The sequence below is a fragment of the Salarias fasciatus genome, chromosome 9, assembly GCF_902148845.1.
Source record: "Salarias fasciatus chromosome 9, fSalaFa1.1, whole genome shotgun sequence".
Lineage (NCBI taxonomy): Eukaryota > Metazoa > Chordata > Actinopteri > Blenniiformes > Blenniidae > Salarias > Salarias fasciatus.
Genome location: NC_043753.1, coordinates 9,644,046 through 9,666,079, shown reverse-complemented (window position 1 = coordinate 9,666,079; position 22,034 = coordinate 9,644,046). Strand labels below are relative to the sequence as shown.

General features: G+C 44.5%; 1 protein-coding gene across 1 annotated transcript in view; it reads left to right on the top strand.

Moving 5' to 3' along the window:
- The window catches only part of drosha (drosha ribonuclease III), a 106,379-nt gene that overhangs the window by 71,092 nt on the left and 13,253 nt on the right, over positions 1 to 22,034 (top strand). Inside the window, exons 25-29 of the mRNA XM_030099589.1 lie at positions 3,312 to 3,469; positions 11,328 to 11,433; positions 12,893 to 13,034; positions 17,930 to 18,012; positions 19,635 to 19,738. Coding sequence (XP_029955449.1) covers positions 3,312 to 3,469; positions 11,328 to 11,433; positions 12,893 to 13,034; positions 17,930 to 18,012; positions 19,635 to 19,738 — 593 coding nt within the window. The remainder of the gene's footprint in view (positions 1 to 3,311; positions 3,470 to 11,327; positions 11,434 to 12,892; positions 13,035 to 17,929; positions 18,013 to 19,634; positions 19,739 to 22,034) is intronic.

Sequence of the window (22,034 nt, the reverse complement as noted above, 5' to 3'; positions counted from 1 at the left end):
ATTTATTCACTCGATTATTTATTCTATAATTGATGAGGGCTTTTCGGAGGGTCTGACTCGCCCGGCGTCGGAGTAATCTGCCCGCCGAAACGAACCCGACAAACCAGAGGTGAAAGACGAGCTAGCTTAATGAGCTCGGAGTGGGGATGGCGGTGGCAGCCCGCCACGGCGTGTGTAATTACGCGTACGCAAATCTTTTGGCGTGCGTGCATACATTAACCGAGCGCCGCCGCGTCTTTCACTTGATTCGCACCCTCAGCCCTCCAGGATAATTTGCCAGAGTGTCACTTACGTCGAGGCCAAATTGCTAAATTCCTCCTTTAGTTTATCAGGGAGATACACGAGCGTCGGGCCTCGGCAGACCTCGCCTCTGATTCTCCTTTCCGCCTGGACTCGGCTGAAAGTGGAGCTTTGAAGCCGTGTTTTTTTAAAATCTTATTATTTAATTCATTTTCATTTTTCATCCTCCTTTTCAATTCGTTTGAAGCCTTCCTGCCGGCCACCCCCCCCCCCCCCGCCAAAGGATCGCTGGCTCCAGTGAACGCCGAACTCGTCAGACGTCGTTAGTTGTGATGCATGACATTTAAACGCCTTTCCTTAATTAACAGACGGAGGGGGGGAAAGAAGAGGCGGGAATGAAGTGTTTTCTTTGGACATATTGGAAGATGGAATCGTGACATTACCGGCAGCGCTCCAATTAAAATACCCAGTTTTAAAAATACATCTCTGCTCTATGCACCGGGTTGACATGGGAGACTTGAGAGAGCTGTTTACTTGTCACTGTGTCGCGAAAACAGACAAAGCGAAAAACTCTCGGAAGCAAGATGAAGAAAGAGGCCATCCTTCCCCACACAGAACCTTTAATCCTGTTTACAGGGTCCTTCATACGGGCCAACAAGGTCAATTGAGTGTGCTTTGGTTGCTTTTGAAATGTCCACATGAAATTCCATTTGGTGTTCTCTCTGGTTTGGGCGGAAAAAAAAAAAAAGAAAAAAGAAAGAAGTCTTCGTCACACAAACCGTTGCACCACGCAGAGGCCAATTAGACGAATCCAGCAGCCTAATTAATGCCCCCGTTAACGGATGAATCTCTCGACTCCACAAACATGCATTCACATATTTTCACCTGCGTATCGCTTTCTGTTTTTTTTTTTTTTTCTAATGAGCACAGTCGCGAGCAAATGCTCCAGTTAAAGATCCGCCGAACTCGTCTACCTTTTGAGTCCACCCCGACGCTGATGGCACAAAGCATAATTAGCAAGCAATTTTCACAGCCACCAACAGAAGAAGATTCATCAAGGTTATGAGTGTGTGATGACACAGCCGGCTCCGAAGCAAGAACTTACAGTAAGACTGAGTCACCCGAGATATTAATTGACCGTAAGAATCACCAGATTTCGAGCAAATCGAAGGAGGAAAAAAAAAAAAAAAAACAAAACCTCGCAGGGAGCTGTTTGACTTAAAACTTAATGACTAAGAGGTTCCATCTGCTGCAGATCATCCGAGTTTGTTTTGAGGCGGAGTGAAAAACACACAGCAGCTAAACAGGCCCTGAAGCGGCTCCCACTGCAGAGGTTCGCTCCTGTTGAGGAATCTATCTGACTCAAATGCAGTCGCTTCATTCGGAGTCGTGTTTGGAAGTAGATTCAAGGAAACATGATCACTGTGGTTGGTACAGGACGCTTTGTCCTTCATCTGTCCACCCGTCTGTAATATAAACCACTTTATCCAACTCACAGTGCGTTTGTGTGATGGTTTTCAGTCAAAAAAAGAAAATAATTTGTCAGTTTGGGATCAGTTTACATGACCGTGTTCTCAAAGCCACTGAAAACACAACTTTTTTTGAAACTACTCAAACTCCATCTCTGTGCAAGTGAGGGAAAATATAATTATTTTTTTTAAAGGCTGCTTCTGCAGCAAGGCCACTTTCTCTGGTAGCGAAAATTCCTACTGCAAATACATTAAATACACATTTTCTCAAACGTGCAAACTTGGTAATGTAACTAATTCATGCAAGTTGCCATGATTTCCACGACGCTACTTTGACAACAAATAATCGAGTGAGCTTGGTTTAGCTTAGCAATGGCAGTAATACTCAGTGAAAACTGCTGTACAACCAGATACAAATGATTGAACAAGCTCAGGTCATGACATTCACCGAGAGGGGAGGATAACTGTCAACCACTGGTTGTCTTTATGAGATATCGGCATGCACAATGTATATATAATGCAAAAGACTGAGTGAAGTATGCCGTTTCAATGCATTGTGCAGTCATGCTTCACAAACCCAAAACAACGGAGGTTTAAATATGAAAGAAAAGACTGATTAGTAGAAAATAACAAAAACAAAAATTGTGTGGCGAAAGATGGTTCAAGAGGAAATTACACCAAAAGCACATTGATGTCAACTACTTACAAGCAACAGCTAAAGGCTTTTATGTCGTTTATGGGTAATCTGTTCAGAAATAACGGTTTTATTGATAGTAAGTGTTATGAAGACAATCAAATGTTATTATGGTGTGAATATACTGATTTTCACAGAAAAACCGCTCATCATGACTCCCATACATGATGATGCATGAACATTTCTGCTGCCGCAACAACTCCCCTCTCCTCCGGCTTCAAGCTGTCCACCAGATTTTTGTGAAACTCAGCTGCAGGGATTTGCGCTGGCGGCGCCCCGTAAGAGCATTAGCGAGGCCCGGCGCCGTCATGCGGGCCACAAACACTCGCAGTCAGAGTTCCGCTCCGTTCCAGAGGTGCTGGGAAAAGGGGTCGAGGTCACGGCTCCGCGCAGGCCAGTCAGCTTCTTCCGCACCCAGCAGGGGAAGAAATACAGTTTGTTCTGGATTGCAGCTTAAGCACAAAGCACTCCCACACACTCTCTCAACACCATAGAAAAGCAGAGGCCTTCGAAGTGAAGGCAGTGGGCAGTTTGCAAGGTCTCGTCTCGAGTCCAGCAAGTCTTCTGCGGTGTTCTGCCTCAGTGCTTCCTCTGATCTCAGAACGACATGTTGGAAACCATCAAGCTGTATGACTCACTTTCAGAGCGTTTTGTTATCACAAAAGCCGTTTTCACAACATTTCAAGTGGAAATGCATGTTTTTTTTAACCTTTTTAGTTACGTCACAATGTTTCCACAGAAACATTTTAAAGCTGCAATAACTAATAATATGTAGCATAACGTACTCAGAATTTTTGAAAAGCTGTGGTTTTCATGCCTCTAAGCAGCATTGTTTTCTGTTTTCCTTTGGAAAAAATGAAAACCTGAACCTTTTTTTTTTTTTTTTTTTAATCCACTGTTCTGCGCAGGTCCAGGAGCCTCAGACGGACCGGCAGCTGATCGAGACGTCCCCCGTCCTCCAGAAGCTCACCACCTTCGAGGACTCCATCGGCGTTTTGTTCACGCACGTGCGTCTGCTGGCCAGAGCGTTCACCTTGAGAACCGTCGGCTTCAACCACCTCACGCTGTAAGTGCTGGCGTGTTGCTTTTTTTTTTTCTCCCCCCCATTATTATTTATAATCAACTTTGCGCCAATTAAGATGCAAAGCGAGACGCTGGCTGACCAGATGCAATTTGCAAGGATGCCGTTTATAGAAGTAGCCTCGACTTTTATCTGTTGTTCCCTTCAGAGTTGATGAGGCATGATGCATTATAATGTATAATATGATCGGAGACGCCGGGAGTTTTGTATGTGGAGCATTTTAAATCGTTTTTATTGTAAATGTGGCAGCAGCACCCCACCCCTCCCATCTCCCCCTCCTCCCACATCATCATTATGTGTACCCCCTGCAGCTCTTCATGTTGTTGCAGACACCGAGGCTGACTTGGATAACAAATGATGCCTTGAATGTCATGTTCAAAGCACCTTATAGTGAAAGATAGCCCCTTTCCCCGCTCCTTTGGCCCAATGCCTAATCCCGGGGTTTCAAGGCCATGAGAAAGAGAGAAAAGCCCAAGGGACTCCAAAAGTCCCCATATCTGTAGTCTGCCTGCACCTGTAAGGCCATAACCCCGCTGTCCAGTGGGAAATAGGGTTTTAATTCGCCAGGCTGTCCAGGGCAGGAGGTTTCAAATCTTTTTTTTTTTTTTTAATTCAGTGCTGCCATCGCTTTTTATGCTGCAGAATTTCCCCCTTTTTCTCGTCATGCTTGAGTCTGATTTATAGCTTCTTAATGAAACGATCATTATTTTTCAATCAGAATGACAATCACCACACATTACTGATGTAATCATGGAGGCGCGGTGAAATAGTACTTCATCCTGTGGCCTGACAGCGGGAATGCCACGTTACGATTCCAGGCTTTATCGTTTGTGTGTAGTTTGCTCGTACTACTGCTGGTGACCTGAGGGGGCATCGTTGTGCAGCACACCTCATATTTCAATATTGGTGTTGCTGCTGCAGTAAATATGCACTAAATATTGAATAAATAAATTACACCGAAAATCTCAACAATGTGACATATTTTAGTTTGTTTCTTTTTTTGTACACTTTTGTAGGCTTGTGAGTCATTTACAAAAAATACCGGGTCAAACATATCATGATTTATTTCTTTAATTATTTAATTATAATATTGTGCCCCCGTTTTTTTGTTTCATTATTAGAAGTGTAAATGACCTTAGAGAGGACCCTAATTGTCACAATGACAATTTGAAATAGTACTTTATATTAGTTCTAGATATGAATTAGAATAGCTTTTTATTGATCCTTTATAGGAAGTTTCTTTATTTCAGCAGTACGCAAACCTCCCCACCAGCATAATTAATAATAAACAATGAAAATATTAGAAGACACAAGTGAGACATTAAACAAGTCATTGCTCATTAAGTAATTCTCCCAATTATTTTGACATATTCTCCTGAATTGTATCTTCAAACATATTAAAGAAAAATTTAAAGTGTTTACCTGAAAGGGCATCCAGGTTTTTGTTTTTTATTTATTTATTTTCCCCTTGATGATCCATGAAAGTGGTCCAAACAGTGAGATGTTGTTAGAAGCGCCGCACCTTCACCACTTCCCGGCTCTCCTCCTTTAATTGCAGCGTTCCGCAGCAGCGCCGTGTTGACTTCGCTCCCCCTTCCAGCCTCTGTTATGACATTTGCTCGATAGTCCATGCAGTTACAAACTTTCCAGGGAATGACTCAAAATTGATCGGAGGTAAAAGCGCCGGGCGTTTTTTTTTTTTTTTTTTTTCGTGCGGGAGCCGTTACCGCGCTCGTTTACTGAAGGTTGAGGAAAAGCAGCCATTTTCATATCTGCTAATGAGGCTGCTGGCTCCAATTTGAGGTGTTTCTGATTCCGACTTTCAGAGAGTTATTTCGCAATTGAAGCTTAACTCACGTCTGAGCTTTACAACTCAACACAATAGTGAGTTTGACAGCTAAAGCAAATTAGCCTTGGCAGCACACCTTTGATATCTTATTGGCAGGCTGCACTGGGTAATTGCTTGCTTAGGTTTGCGACAAGGACACTGCTGTCTGTGTGTGTGTGTTGCATGTGCACGTTCACACGTACAGTACACTGTTGTGTACGTCCCAATCCATCACCTGAACTGTCAGATCTCACCTCACTCAGGGCTGCGGGAGTTGATTAGAGGTCCACAGATTTGTCTTTACTTTGAGGACTTTCCAACTCAAGGTTGACTTCGGCGCTGCGTTCCACCCGGGCGTCGTCACGTTCGGTTGTATAACTCGCCGCATGTGAGGCGGGGCGTGTCAGCCCATGCATTTTTTAATACGGCGACTTTCATTGTTACTTTTTTTTTTTTTTTTCCTGCAGGAGTTCATATATTTTTCAGCGATAATTTATGTTCATTAGCTCATTAGTAGCCAAAGGCACGCTGACCCAAATAGAGTCGCCTGACTTGAAAGCCAGAGCCGAGCAATGGCCGCCCACGAGGACCAGGGGTCAAACCGAAGTAGGTCGCGCTGTCACGGTGGAGAGAAGAACGGGGTCAGGCGGCGAAAAGGAAGGTCAAACAATAAGGTAGACCACAGATGAGGAGACGCGACCCCGGCCGGCCTCCGGCCCGTCACTTCATTCAGAAGCAGAGGACAGACTGACCTCGGAGGAGACGAGCGCAGGACGGCGAGGCGAGGGAGGGATGAGACCGCAGGGTTCCGTCAGAAGGCGAGAATGGAGAGCTGTGCCCCCCCCGCCGCCTCCCCGAGGCTCCGGGCTTCCCATCTCCTGTTTCAGCGGAAGAGCCGGGTGTTGCAAGAATTTCACTGTTTGTGAAAAATGGACGAGTCTCCCTTCACGCTCGTTCCCGTTTGTTCAGTGAAAGTACATCCGACTCTGTGGCTCCAAAAGGAGGTTATCTGAAACATTTATTCACACTTTAGTGTTCTATCAAATAGATCCAGATCGCACTTAGGTTCAAGTTGAAGTAAAACTAGCAAAGCGGTGTTGTTTGGGTTCAGACATGATGCTTTTAAGCCTCATTCTCAAACTGAGTGAAAAATTTTTTGACCAGTAAGTGTGTTTTCATGGTGCTGAACTTCTGCTGCTTTTGGGATTTAGTCAATATGTATGTACATTTGGTTTTTTTTTAATTGATTTAATGATAATAAGTTTTAATGATTGTTTCCCAGCAACCATTGTGCTTTAGAGCCTGTGAAATTGTAACTTTTCAAAATTGTCATGAACTCTTTCTCCGAAGAAAAAACAAAAACAAACTTTTCTGAAACGATGGTCCTGCGCTGGTGAATAGTCCTGCATCTGTAAGTAGACAGACAAGAACAACAACGGCGGCCTCCAGAGTGTCGCGACTCCTGCGCCACACCTTGACAAACACTTGTTTTTCACATCAGTTTCTCGTACTGCGTTAAACTTTACACCTGCGAGCTTCAGACTCAATAATTGTCATCATATTTGAGTGAAAGTGAGATGGAACAAGACACGGGAAGCTACAACATCAGTAAAGCTGCTGCCGTTTTTAATTAAAAGCAATTTTCTCCAATTAAGAGCCCTGTTGCTTTTCTCCCTTTGGTAAATATAAGCTTGGTTAAATCTTATTTATATTCATAGTATGGTTCATTTTTCTAACTACTTACTCTTGCTGGTATAAAGCCTTATTGAAACTGACAGTAAATTAGCGTGTGAAATATCTCTGAATGGCAGTAATATATATCAAGAAATGTAGTTAATTCAGCAACTGAATGCCTGACAGAGAGGTACAAGGATCAATACATGTATAATCGGCTGGGATATACAGATCATTGTGGGCTTAACAGCCATAGAATGAATGGTCATAATGTTCACTCTCCTCTTTTATAGTCTTGGAAATATTTCTCCACAGTTCCCTTTTTGTAGAAAATATACAACCTCGACCATTACGTAATTCATTAAGTAGCTTATCTGCATGGATTTTTATATCATTCACACTGGAACGTGAAAGCAGTAATTCTGAAAACACCATTCATTTCCTGCTCAGGGCCGTTTCTCTTGAAGAGCCACCGAGATTTCATTATGTTCGTGTGATTTCTTGTTTTACACGTTTACCTGAAATTACACCGTGGCTGCATGTTGTGGGCCGAAGCGAGACGACACGGGTTTGCACATATGAAACAAGGACATTATTTTCCTTAGATCCAAGAAAACGGAAAAAAAAAAAAAAAAAAAAAATCAAGACCTGAGCCTTCCCCTTCCTGTTTTGCAGCGGACCACCTCTTCATAGGGGCTGTTAAAGGTGTTTTCGATCAAAGTCAAAGGCGAATAAAGACCTTGGCTCCACACTTTGCTTCAATTTCCCCCCGCCTTAGCGGAGCATTGTGATTCCGCTGTTGAAGTGAATCAGGGATGGCTCTTTGTGTCGCTTCACACAGCAACATATTCCTCTTTGGCCCGCTCTATCTCCTCCTTCCTTGCATCTTTTCCTCTATTTTCGTCTGATCGCCGCGTCCCAGCGCCGTTCCCTTTGTCCTTCCTGTTGGAAATGAGCTCGCAAACGTGACGGCGGCTTTGAAGACGGTTCTCGTCAAGCCTCCGAACACCTCCTCTGTCGCCATCCTTTGGCTCCTTTGGCTCTTATAGGCTGTGCCAGAAGCTTTTCATTAAAACACTCTGATTATTTTTCATAATAAAGTGCATCGGATGAAGTGTCCCTTCAGTTCTCTTCAGACTCTGCACAATCAAACAAATAGCTTTTCCAACTTCTTACTCTCCAGACTCTTCTTCTGAATTAACGTACGTCATTTAAAGTCTTTTTCCCCTTTCTGAATGTTTTTTTCTGTTCATTTATCTATATCTACCAGTGTATCACAGCATTAATGCATAATCTGAAAACAATTCACTTACATGTGTCTAGTTTTGCTTAAAAATGTTAAGTTTTTTTGTAATTAATGACTGTTGAGCGCTTAATCCTGTTTATCCTGCTCGAAACTCTCGCATTTCACGTTTCTAACAATGCATTTGAATTGGAGAGGACGGTGATTAAAAGAATGAGCGGTGAGAACTACGGATGCTCACAACACACACACACACACACACACACACACTCAGAAAACACCACACAGTCGTACATGGTGTAAATTAGCTTTGAGAGAAATGTACTCTATGTATCTAGGATCATTTCACACCATACAGAATTCAGCTAAAGTGCCAAAAAGAAACCTCCATTGCTACTGGAATATGGAAGAATTTAAAGTTCAAATCATAATATATTTATTACACAACAGAAACATTTCTCTGAGAAATAAATTCACAGACGGTTCTGGAACAGCAGCAGCTGGACGATGATTTCTCACGGTGCAGTTACATCTGGAAATGAAAAGATAAATGTACCAGTAGCTTACAGTAACCGTTCACCAAACTTCTATTTTCCAATTCCCATATCCCAGTTGTATTACTCAGCAACATTATCTCATGTCATGTTTACCTGAAGTCGCGCAGCTCAGTCCAGGCTCCACATTTCCTGGACGTGGACATGCGCTGAAGTGGAGTTCGTCTCGCTGGTCGGTGCAGCGGCGCTCGTTGAAGTGGTGATGTTAGTCGGCAGCAACACGGCTGAAAGAAGTGATTAGGGAGGAAAGCAAGTGGAGTTAAATTAGTGTTGAAATACCAAACTAAGTGCTATCAAAAGGGATAATCAGTTGAGTCTGGGAGTTTTTGTTAAATCAAAACCTTATTCGTGGCAAATGGTCCTTTCAGATGTGAGAATCTGCTGATTTTCTTGCTTTTACGTCCTGATTAATAATGAATATTTGGGGTATTTTGGACAGGAGGACAAACCAACTGATAATTCTGCTGGATTCTTTTAAATATTTTACATCCTAAACAATTATGCAGGAGAAAAAAAAAAAAAAGAAGATGTAATAATTAAGAGATGAGTCAACAATGTGAATAATTGTGGGTTGAGCGCGCTCCAACTGCTGCTTGGCTCATGGATGCACCGCCGCTCATGAAAGGCAGAGCGTTCCCCCCCCCACCCAAAAAAAATCGGACAATAAACTTTGACCTTTCTCTGGCTTTGATGTCCGCCTCCTCCTCGTCTCCCACCTCTGCGTGCCTCTCATCTTCAGCCTTCCCCTCCTGCCAGGAGCTCGTAGCTATCTGGATGGATGGATGCGGGCTCGGCGTACAGCTCCGCTTTCATGACGCTGGCGTTCGTCGACTCCCCCTGCCTCCACGTTCGTCCCCCTCCCCCCCCCCCCCCCCCCCCCCCCCCCCCCCCCCCCCCCCCCCGCCTGGCACAGCACCAGCCCACATCTGCAATCCTAATCTATAATTCTGTTTAATTAATGACCATTACAGCAGCGGCAGCCGTTGCGTTACCCCCCCCTCCTCCTCTTCCTCCTGCTTCAGCCCCGTCTCGCGCTGAGTGGGAGTTACATTATGCTCGCTGCCTCTGATGGGGAGAAAGGCAGCAGGAAGCTGATTTACAGTGCCACAATGCTGTCATTACCTTCTCTTTTTCTTTTCTTTTCTTTTTTTTTTTTTTTTCCAGGAATTGTTAGAGAGTCAAAAGATAAACTTGTGTGCACAGATTTTGACAGCTTCTCCTCGAGGTGTGCTCAAGCCTTTTTTAAGCATGTTTTCTTTCTATTTTAACATTTGAATAGCAATCAAAGCCCAGCGTTTCCTTCCTAAGGACTGCTACTCCAGGCAGCCTGCGGGTTGTCACACAGCCTGTCAGCGCAGCTGCTCCCAGAGGCCACGTGAGAAATGTACATCAGCCGACTCCGCCGTTCCTGTCGGAGGAGACTAAAAGCTTGGCAGATTAGCGGAGAGAGCATGATGCTTTTCATGCTCTCTCTGATGTGTAACACGAGTGACCTCGCTTGAAACCTCCTCTATTCCAAGTTTTTTTTTTCTTCTTCTTCTTCTTCATCATCCCATTTCTCCCTGCTCTTCTATGTCGCGTTACTCCTCCATTTCCTTTCCCCCGTATCCTTCAAGATCCCTGCAGATCCTTCATTTTAAGACCCGGAGGTCTAAAAATGAGGAGCTGACTCATTATCTGGTTATTTCACGCCCCCCCCACCGTTGGGCCTTCCAGGGATTCTGCACTTTCTAAAAAGTGCTAAGACATCTTTAATGTAGAATTGATATTCAGGGATTGGCGATGCCCTTTTATGGAATAAACTGGAAGAGGTGAGGAATTCAGTTGATGAGCTTGAAGTTAAAAATCTAAAACCGAAATGAAAAGCCGAGAACCATCCTGAATCGGTCCAAAAGCAGTTTTGAAACCTTTAAAAAAAAACAAACCTCAAATCTCAAGAGCCAATGTAGACAAAACGACCCTGATGAAGAACTGCTGTAGGCAATAGTATTATTTCGTTCATTAATCACATCATATTATCTGACATTTCAATTCAAAATGAGTGAACGATGCATCAGCATTTGTCCAACAAAACAATGATTAATTCTGAGATTTTGTTTCTAATGTTTCAATCCAGCTTAAAAATAACGGCAAATTCAGGCATGAAACCAGTAAATGGATTTTTACTTCCTGCTTTTCTACTACTTAAGCAGTGCGTTACATTGCTCAAATTCACACACACACACACACACACACACACACACACACACACACACACACACACACACACACACACTCACACAGCAAAGGAGGCGGATTTGAACCTGCAACCTTCGAGAGGACCACTCTACCACCACAGCTTCTCCTCCGGTCTGAAACTACTGAAAGAAAAACATAAAGAACAATCTTGTGCACCCGGCCCCTATTTTTTTTTTTTCTTTTTCCATTTAGTTTCTCATTTCTAGCATTTCTTGCGCTGCAGAATTGGCCGACAGCTATCCATCGTTCAGTTTTACGTCCTTTTGTAACCTTGTGTGTTTCCCTCTCTCTCCGCTCCTTATCCAGAGGCCACAACCAGAGAATGGAGTTCCTGGGAGACTCCATCATGCAGCTCGTAGCCACCGAGTATCTCTTCATCCACTTCCCTGACCACCACGAAGGACACCTCACGGTAAGAGCAACCGACGCCAATCACACGGCATCGCCGGCGAGCTTGTTTTCCACCCACGGGCGTCTCGTTCTGGCACCTGCGCCGAGGCCGCGCCTGCGATTTCCGCTCCACCGTCCGCCTTCGTTCTTTTCTTCACCTGAAGAGAACTTACAGCTGTGTCAGGGTGAGGGTTTTTTTTTTGTTTGTTTGTTTTGTTTATCTTTTTCTTTTTTCTTTCGCATCAGTGTGTGAATCTGGCAGAGCCAGCCAGGTTTTCACCTCTCCCTCCCCTCACCTCGCCTCGCCTCGCCCGCCGTCTGTATGTTTACTGTACTCCTCCTGATGAGTATTGTCATGAGACAAAATTGTTCAGTGGTTTTCAATAACACATCCTTGTCTGCGCTTTTTCTTCTTCTTCGTCTTCTTCTTTTTTTTTTTTTTCTGCAGCAGCACAAGCTGTCAGGTGTCTAGAAAATGAAGTGTGTGTGCGTGCGTGTGTGTGTGTGTGTGTGTGTGTGTGAGAGAGAGAACTTGCATGGCTTGTAACGCAGGTACAAAGCAAATGATCGCACTTTGAAAGTCCATTTTCTGACAGCGTCAAACGGCATTACGACTCGGCTCTTTTCATCCCGGGCGTCAGCACTTCTCCTCAGAAGACTTGACTGCTCCAGGCTGGAGGGATTGAACCGGTCTGAAGCTGAATAAGAACCTCTGCAGTTAGACATTTATTTATGGATATTTGGAGTGAGATGCCGAGCCGTGACGTCAGTTGTTTAAAAGCTTCCAGTCAACTTTTATTTATTTAATTTTCTTTTTTCGATGGGAGACTGTGAAAGCTCCCAGCAATGCCCAGGAGTCGAGATGGGGGCACATCTGAAATGGATTTCAAATCTACGGTGGGGAGGGGTTGGTAGCCATATGAGGAAAAAACAGAAAAAAGTGCCTATTCAACTAGTGTGTGCGTTTGTGCAGCTCCAATTGTGATTGCATGTGTAGTACGACTGTTAAAGGAGGGCATATCACAGCAAGACACATCCACACCGTCATTTTTCATTCCATTTGCTCTCTTTTTTTTCCTTTCCCTCCCCTCTCTCTCTCGTAGCTAAATTTAACGTGTTTGTGTTTTTCCTTTTAGAGACTTAAATGTACTTCAAACCGGTCTAACATGTTGTCATCCGCTCGGCTCCAATTCACAATGTAATATTTAACAGACGCAACGCGCAATCTCCCTGAAACATTTCTGTCCTTGATGAATTATTCCAACAGCCGTCCCGTCACCCCCCCCCCCCCCCCCCCCCCCCCCCCCCCCCCCCCCCCCCCCCCCAACTCCCGTGTAACTCTGCGTCCTTGTCGAGGGTTTATGCGATGGCTTATTCGCACCTTGAGTCTGATTTAGTTGGTCGGTTGAGCAGGTTACCAGCTTTTACTAACCAAACCGCTGGAAACACTCAGACCTTGCTCCGTCTCTCTCCGTTCACAGCTTCTGCGCAGTTCGCTGGTGAACAACCGCACGCAGGCCAAGGTGGCGGAGGAGCTGGGCATGCAGGACTTCGCCATCACCAACGACAAGACCAAGCGGCCGGTCGCGCTGAGGACCAAGACTCTGGCCGACCTGCTGGAGTGTACGGTCACACCTTTCTATCCTTACGTCTTTGTACGGCCGTTTCAGAAGATTTCTGGACTCTGAAGAGTCGGAGGTTGTTCTAAAGAGGTCAGGTGGCGCAAAGAAAGTTGATTTGTTGAGTTCAGTCTTGCCGAAGAGGCTGCTTCTCGTGTAAAATCATTTGTCTTCTTTTATAAAGAACCCAGTTCTGTTTTAAAATGCCCTGTAAAATTCCAAGGGTATTTCAAGGAGTTACAGTCAAGTAGAGAAAGTTTGAGTGTCGTTTATATCACCCAGTTCTTCAGTTTAGACTTTAACAAAAGGCAAGTTTTCACTCTCTTCACCACAATGAAGACTTGTTTTATTGTCTTCCAACAAGTACAAATCAAACAAATGAATGAAAGCATCAGTATCCCCAGCTTGAAGTTCTGTCCATCGCTGGTCGTCTCCTTGAAGTTTAAAGTTTTTTTTCATGAGGGTTGTGAGTCATTTGAAAAGGGAATTATTTCTAACATCAAACAAATTGGATTAACTTCAATTCTGAACATGATTTCAAACCAGCAAAGCGTCTTTATCCTATCTTAAAGTCTAAATAAGACTTGAATTGAAGCAAAGTTTCTCTGAAAGATCTTTGATCTTTGTGAAGTTTTAAAGAGTCCTGGTCAGGTTTAAACTCTGAGTCTGCTTTGAAGAGTTGTGCTCAGATTTGAGAATTTTTTAATGCTTTTTTTTCCCCCAAAACAAAACGATAATAAACAGTTAGGGTCATTCAAAAATTTGACATTTAACCTTTTTTCACAGTTTCTCCCAAAAGAATCATCAAGATGGACGTTAGTTCATCTGTCCTTCTTCTATATCTACTGTATAGTGGTGTCAAGCCACCTAACTCAAGACCAAAACCTTGAAAATGTGGTCTTGAGTCTATCTATATACTGAGTAGAGAGGCTGGATTGATTCAGCACATATCTTTGCAACGTTGGAAGAAGCTGAAGTACTCAAACATACAGGTCTCCTACAGGAAGGCCTGACACTGGAATCAGAGCAGCTTTTTCTTCCTGCAAAGCCAGAGTATTATTATTATTATTATTTCAAAGCACACAGGCTCAGGGAGAACATGCAAACCCCTCACAGAAAGCTCCGGGCCCGGAGTCACCTCTTGTTTTTGCAGCAAAACCAGAATCTACTCGACGCTCTGCGGGCGGTCATAATGTTCTGGCTGTGCGTCCGTGTTGATTACAATGGCAGGGTAATGCGGTGCGGGACCACCCGCCCGCCCCCACTCGTCATCCGTCTTTATATATAGCCGACTCCCCGGTAGATTAGCACCGATCTCACCTCTGTTTACACCCTGAGCGCTTTGTTTGCTCATGATGATTAGCTCGCTCGAAACAATAAAATCAGGAATAGCGTCGGACCACCTGTTCCCGGTAATTTAGTCACATTTGACTTCAAACTGTGAACCGTGTGGGGGCTGCGGCGGCGGCGGCGGCGCCGAGGACCGAAGTTTTACCAGCGATTTGAGGTGTAAACATCTGCGCTATCATCACACCGAGGCAGGTTTTAGTGCCTCGGCTTCTCTCCGCGCTCTGTCAGATACCCTCGGCAGCACCCGTGGGTGAGACGCCTGTCAGGGATCATCTCGTGGTACTTACCTCTTTGCCGGTGGGTCCTGTCGGGCCCGCTCCTCCTGACATGTGGGGGGGGAGAAAAAAAAAAAAAAAAAAGCGAAAATCCAGCAGACTGATTTCTACCGACTTCATTCCTGTCAGAAACCACACGTAACATGACTTGGAATCGATTCGAAAAGGGTTTTTTTCTCTTCTTTGACAGCCGGTCAGCGCCGCTAAAAATACGAGAGAGCGTTCGCTCGGTGCAAAAAACACGCCGCCACGGAGCGAGTAATTACAGCAGAAAATAGTTGTAGTACATTCAGGTCCATTCATAAATTGTGTCTGCATTGTGTGCAGTATTTCTCAACACTGACAGATTTATATTTCAGCTGTAAAATGTCAATCTCGGCGCACGCCGCCGTAACAGCCCCGATCCCACCATCGCTATCCTCAAGGTACAAAAAAGAAGTACTCATTTATTTCATGTATTTTTAGAGTCGCGTAGCATTTAAGCCGCAATAAAGCTCTAATAAATCTGCGTTCCGCATTAATTAAATTACAGAAAATTTGGTCATTAGACTCTTAGCACTTAAATTTGAATGATTAAATAAATCCGCAAGTATAAAAAGAAATTAGCTCTCAATGTCGTGAATAATTCAGCGTTCCTGTCTGACTTTAAGACGGTGGCGGTCTGTCTGCCACAAACACTTAAACCCAAAGCGGAAGCTCAGACTCTCAAATGTAACAAACTCAGTTCGCTAACCTGTAGTATTTAATGGGAAACGCACAAAGACAGAAACGTTCTGTAATGAGTCGATTAAATGATTAAACTTGTGCCTGCTGGCTAGTCGGCTCCAGACATATTAGTCGTTTAAACCAATTAGTTTTTTTCTTTTCTCATGTACAAAACTTATTCCTTCAAAACTTGCAAGACCGAGCTGCAGCTTCTTTAAATTCAGACTGGGTTTTTTCATGTTATAAAGCCATCAGCTTGTAAACTTTATCCACCCGAGCTGTATACCACATGGCTGAGTTAATATTAGGAGAGCTCAGTTTTAGAGTCAGAATTCAGTATTCCTCGAAGCCTGTTCATTCGAGAGCGTTGTGAAGTGAAATGGAAGAGGAACAAAATTGCATTATGGGTGTTCAGAGTCAATGAAAATATTACTTTTTGAAACCAACAAGAAATGGGGAAACACAGCAATTCTTAAAACTAGTATTTTAACATGAAAAGCTATATATATGTAAACTATATTTATTTTTCAACATACAGTTTTAGGAAAATGTCAATATCTTGCCAACCCAATGGAAAAATCCTGAAACTGTCAGATATTTTACGCCATTAATCCTAAAAGTCGCAAATTCTAAAGGTGTCAAACTTTCTGACATCTTTTTAGTTATTTCTATTACTTTTTGCCTTGAAATTAGTCAAAATTTGTCATATTTAACATAATCTAAAAGGTCAAAATTGAGGCGTAATACATCAAAAAGTTTTGAAATTATGTTTAGAAAGCTTAAAACAAAAATACAAAGTGAGAATTTATGCAGCAGTATTGCATTTTTACAGTCAAAATGGAATTAAATTTTAAAGAAAAAAAAAATATTTCTGTGAAATCAACCTATCAGAATGATATAAAGTTAGCGCCTTGCCGGCCTGGACAGTCTTGTAATACCTTGTGGTGCCACCTGTGGGACGCTTTGTTAATCTTTGTACCAAGCAGAAGAAGCAACAGATTTTGGTCGAAAAGACAAATTCAGAGATGAAGCAACAAAACACTGAAACGTTGAGGAACTCACTACTGCCACCTACAAAAGTTGTAATACTTGATAACTCTCACACGGCTCCCTCAAATATAGTTTTCGTTTTCGTGTTGTCAACAAAATACTTTGAAATGATGGTTGAAGACAATTAACACTAAATTTTTCAATTTTTCAAGTTTTTTTCCTTCATTTTAAACTAAAACTGAACTAAAACTGTATGAAACTCACACAAATTAAATATATACTGTACCTGCCAGGCTCAAGGTGACACAGGTTCCTTTATTCAAAATGTCACTGCTCTAATTTTACAACCACACTTTAAAGTCAATATCAGAGAGGTTACGGCGTGTGCCTGTAATATTAAAAGGCGAAGTGCAGCTAATGAGTGTTATTGCATCGGAGCTCGTGTGCTTTAGAGGAGGCTCGCTGCAGGAAGAAACCCCAGAAACATTTGTAGCATAAGTGGGGGGAAAAAAAACAAAGAAATAATCCTGAGCAAAAAAAAAAAAAGCGCACTAATGTTTTTGAGGTCAGCATTCAGAGATGGGTCTTAATGCGTGAATCACAAAGCAGCAGAGCTTCATATCATTTGCCTTTCAAATGACGACTCAAAGTTTAGGCCGGAGCAGAGTTGATGACACAGGAAAAGGACGCTGGAAATGAGTGCAGCGCTTCTGTATATGAGCGGTCGTGCCCCGCAGCTACAGCGGGGCCCCCGCTGGCCCCGCTGAAATATTACCTATTATTTCCTCCCCGTGTCCCTCTGTCTTAGTCACACAGATGAGCGAATGTGGCGGCGGCTAATGGAAAACGGGGAGAGAGAAAAAAAAAACAAAGATGGAGATGACACTCACGTTTTCGTTCTCGGTTCAGTTCTACCGTCAGTTCAGCTTGACATCCACTTTTATCTTATATATGACATAGATGTTTGTGTGAACTCTGCCTGGCCCTCTGTACACCAATTTCCTGTGTGATGGAGGAAGGCAGGCGACCACGCGACCATCTTTTTCCAATTGTTTACATTAACATCGGGGCCCCCGCAGCTGAGCTCCATCATCCCCCCCGGACTCCTGTTCGTCTTTCATATGTGAGGCACCGAGGAGAATCGGAGCAGTTGGGACAATTCTGTCATTTTCTCTCACTTTTTTTTGAAGCACATGCCTTCAAAATAAGATACACATGAGTTACATGTGTCTGCTCTTGAATCGCATGTTCAGTAAATCAGTGATAAGTGTTGTCAGGATCATTTTAAAAACTACGTACAAAACTTTGCCTTTAAAACTTTAATTGAAAAATGTACTTGCTCCAGAGACACAAAAAAAGTTTTAACTACGAAAATATACTCTTCCTTCCAAATGAGTTTTTCCTCCCTGAAGCCGACCGAGTCTTTCCCAGGACGTCCGTGGTGCGTAGTAAGAACAGCTGTGAGTCGAGCTGAGAGCGGATCATGATCCGAAGCCGTCCCCCTCCTCTACCGCCGCACCGTAAACCAGCCGCCTCTTTACTTCTCGCTCAAGTGCTTCTTTTCTCTGTCTTTTTGCAGCCTTCATCGCCGCTCTCTACATTGATAAAGACCTGGAGTACGTGCACACCTTCATGAACGTGTGCTTCTTCCCTCGGCTGAAGGTGAGCCCATATTGATAGCCATTCACCGGCTCGCACCTGATCAATGGGCTGCCGAGTCGGGGACCTAAAAGAGAGCGGGAACAGAGCCGGGGAGGGGGAGCTAATAGCCGGGGCCCTAATGGCGCCGGCATCGATGCAAGGCGTGAAGTGGTACTTCGCTCTTGAATGCCTCTCACAATGGCGGCTCGGGCTGCTATTTTAGTCGTCTTTAATGGGAATCGCGCGTATCGGGTTGTTAATGTTAGTCGTCAGTGCTTTCCAATCGATCGCAGAAGTGCTTGGACTGTTGATGGCATCCACTTCTGGAGCGGGCGGGTCGAGTGGGCCTCACTCAGAACTCCGCCGGACACGTGCGAGCCGGAGAGGATGTTTAAGCCTCAAGTAACACAGCCCAAATTTAGACAGGAGAGCCCCAAGGCTGCTATTTTCCCATTAATACAGCTTCTGTAGTTGAAAAAAAAAAAAAAAAAATCAAATGCACTCTCATTCCTACCAGTGCACACACATCCACGGGCCGGTGTAGCAGCGCAGCGCAGCGCGGACCTCTCCTTGTGAAGCTGCTGCAGTGGTCTGATATGCCATGCTAATTGCTGTCTTGGTGCGCCTCTCCAGGGAAAATCCCCGGCTCCTCCGGAGCCGGGCTTTGCGTCATGGTCGCTGCAAGAGAGAGCACCTCATTTCCACTTCCAAGAGAAAAAGTTGTGAAACAGCCAGCACGTCTCCTTGCATAGCCTTCTGGAGGAACCACGGCGTCGCACACTGCGCCGCTTCATCCAATTTGGATGGAAATAGAGAAGCGAAAAGCCAGGGACGTAAACGCTTCTTCCCTTATGTCGGCGCCTTCGTTTCTCCCCCTCCTCCACCCCCAGCCCCACCTCACTCCACCGTGAGATGATTCAGATACAGGTTTTTGCCTGGCTCCAACTACAGGTGGGCTATATGCTGCGCTCTTTTTCAAAAACAGCCAAATTTCTGTCGCCTAAAGAATGCGCGCATGCAACGCCTCCCCCCCCCCAGAGACGGGGGAAAAGTGGGAAAAGAGGAAGTGAAGCTCGGAAGCGGGAACAGTGGAGAGATGGCGAGTGGAACGAGATGGAGCGAGGGTAGCGCCAGCAACACAGGCAGAAGCACTCTTTGTAGAAAATTAATAGGAGCAGACAGTTCTGGATTCAAAGTCTGCCTTTTTATGACAAGGCTGCTTCCCTGTTAATGGAAGGGCTTTTAGAAGTCCCCCATGGATAAGAGAAATGTATCAGGGCTGCACACCTGGGAGACTCCCAGGCGCTCTTTATTTCTGGCCGGGGATTGGCTTTTGTCTTAAGTAGCCTGTGATTTGTACTCACCGCGAAGACACAGATGGAGAACCAGTCAGAGAGCGGCAGCAAATAAGTGAGTCCAAAAGCGAGAGGTAAAAAGCATTGGAGATGGCAGGAATGAAATAAAAGCATGAGCGACCATAGAAGAGAGGCTGAAACTGCGGCTCGCTCGCTCGCTCGCGCTCTCTCTTTTTTTCCCCCCTTCCTCCTTTATTTTATTTCCTCTTCCTGACTCTTTGAAAGAAGTTGGAAGGATTTTGATTGCACGCGCCCACTGTTGGGTTTTTATTCTTGTGTGTGTTGTAGGAGTTCATTCTGAACCAGGACTGGAACGACCCCAAGTCTCAGCTGCAGCAGTGCTGTTTGACCCTGAGGACAGAGGGCAAGGAGCCCGACATCCCGCTGTACAAGTAAGACCCCAAAGAACACGGCCATCGCAAGTAAAATCACTTCGACTGCTGAAAAGTCACTTTTCTCACTCAGGTCTCGCTGACTAAATGTTTTACTGGATGAAGTATGACGAAAGTAAATGATGAATGGCTCCACAAGCTAACATCCACTCTTACGCAAAAGGACTTTTATACTTGTGCGACTGCCAGAAGTGATAAACTAACGCACACGACCAAATATTTCTATTTTTTAGCCTTGTATGTATTTTAATGCTATAATCTGAGTTGAATTAGAGACTGGAAACATCTTGGATTGGAGACTAACATGGCCGACATTTGAAGTCATCTTCTAATACACTTACAGCCAGTTTAGAGGCTCCAGTTGTGAAAGAGAGATAGATTTTGTGGATTAAAATCCGGAAGTTGAGCTGGGAACAACAGTACGAACCACTCATGGTTCTGGCATGGCTACGACTATAAAAGCAAAATATGAACACATACATAAAGACTGGGACCGCCTCTCCTCTATGCCCTGCACAATGGTGCCACAGTAAGTATTGTGCCCTGCACAATATTGCCAGAGTAAAAACATTACATATTCCTCTATTCAAGGTCCTAAATAACCAAACAGAAACGTCACCAGATTGTGGAAGAAAGTTACATCGGAGAGAAAATCCTAATTCAAACCAGGACTTGAAGATGGCGCTCACCACTTCACCACCATCCCACCTGATTCTGCTAAAGAAATGTGTGAATATCCTCTGCAAACTGTCATTTGTTTGTCCCCAGTTTTCATTCAAGATTGAAAAATTAAAAAAAAAAAAAAAAAAGGAAAAAAATGACACAAACAGCATTGAAGGAAAAGCTGCTCATTTCACCACCAAGGCCAACGTGAACGTTGGGAGTGATTGTGTTAAGGCCTCTTTTTGTGCTGATCGATAAACATGCCCGCTGAGGGCTCTGAGGAAAAAAGTGAAGGAGCAACTGTCATTTGATGGGACCCTCTCATGAGCCGCTTGTTAGTCGCACAGGAAACTGACAAATAGTGTTTTCTCTCAGGAAAAAGGAAAAACAAGCGCGTGGGGTCAACTCAGGGTCCAAGCTGTGCTCGATGAACTCCGCAGGTCAAGCATTTAATCGGCTCCCTCGTCCCCCTTTTCTTTCCTCACTAGTGTTTATTTGAATGTCCTCGCGGCTCCCGTCTGTTTGTTACTCCGTCTCCCCAAGGATGCGGTTTTTTTTGTTTTTTTGTTTTTTTTGAAAGAGCTCGGCTCTGAAGCCGCAATATCAACACAGATCTGGACGTGAAGGAGAAACCAAATGGAGGTCCCAGACGAGCTGAATTCCAACAGGCTCGGATCCCGGCGGTCTCCGCCACGCCCTGCGGTGTAATCCCCGTCTGCCTATATTTGATTTCGTGCTCCTGTTCGATACATCGACGGCAGCGGCCGGCGAGTTCGGGCACTTCTTTAACCTCCTCAAGTGATGACCTGACCTCGCTGTCGGTCGATAAGCCAGAATCATGCAAGTTTCATTGCGTTCCCGTCGGCGGTAAATGTGCCCGGCTTGTCTTTGGGGGCCCCTCTCCGAATTTGTTTACAAGTGTGGAGGGCAGGGTGAGAGGAGAGTGCGAGAGGACACAAAAACCAGGCCAAGGAAAAGGAGTTAATGTACCGAGCGCCCCCTTCTCCTCCTCTCCTCCTCCTCTTTGCTAAAGCTTCCCTGGTGAATACGTCTGGCTGATGATAGATCCACACCGCAGCCCCGGCACCATCACTTTACTGTACATCTGGTCTGAACAGCGCACACCGGGGAGCAGACACGCTCTCACGATGTGCCGAGACCGACCCGGAGTCAGTAAGTAGCTGCTTTTAGCATGAGACGGAGCGAGTACGCAACCTTCCTCTTACCCAGAGCTCCAACAGCGGAATAAAATTCTGCGTTTTACAGTCTGTACCAATATCAGCTCAACTCCAGTACTTTCCGAGTGCGTCAACAGTCAGGTCAGAATTAGGCACCATTCATAGCAGCTTTTAGGATCAGGCGAGGCTGGAGCTTCAACAGAATCCAGCATTTTAGGGTCTATTTGCCAATTAATACAGGAGTCCAACAGATTTTAACAGCAAAGTAGTCACAAAAACCTGTGAAACCACAATTAGTCACTATTAATCACTGCTTTTTGCTTTACTTGGTTGAGTTTCCAACAGTAGAGCTCTCAGCTATCGGACTCCTCTCTTGTGGAACCAGCACATAGTTTCAGTTTTGCAGTTTTTGTCCATTTGAAGCAGCAGCAGCGGCAGCAGCAGCCTTACCTAGA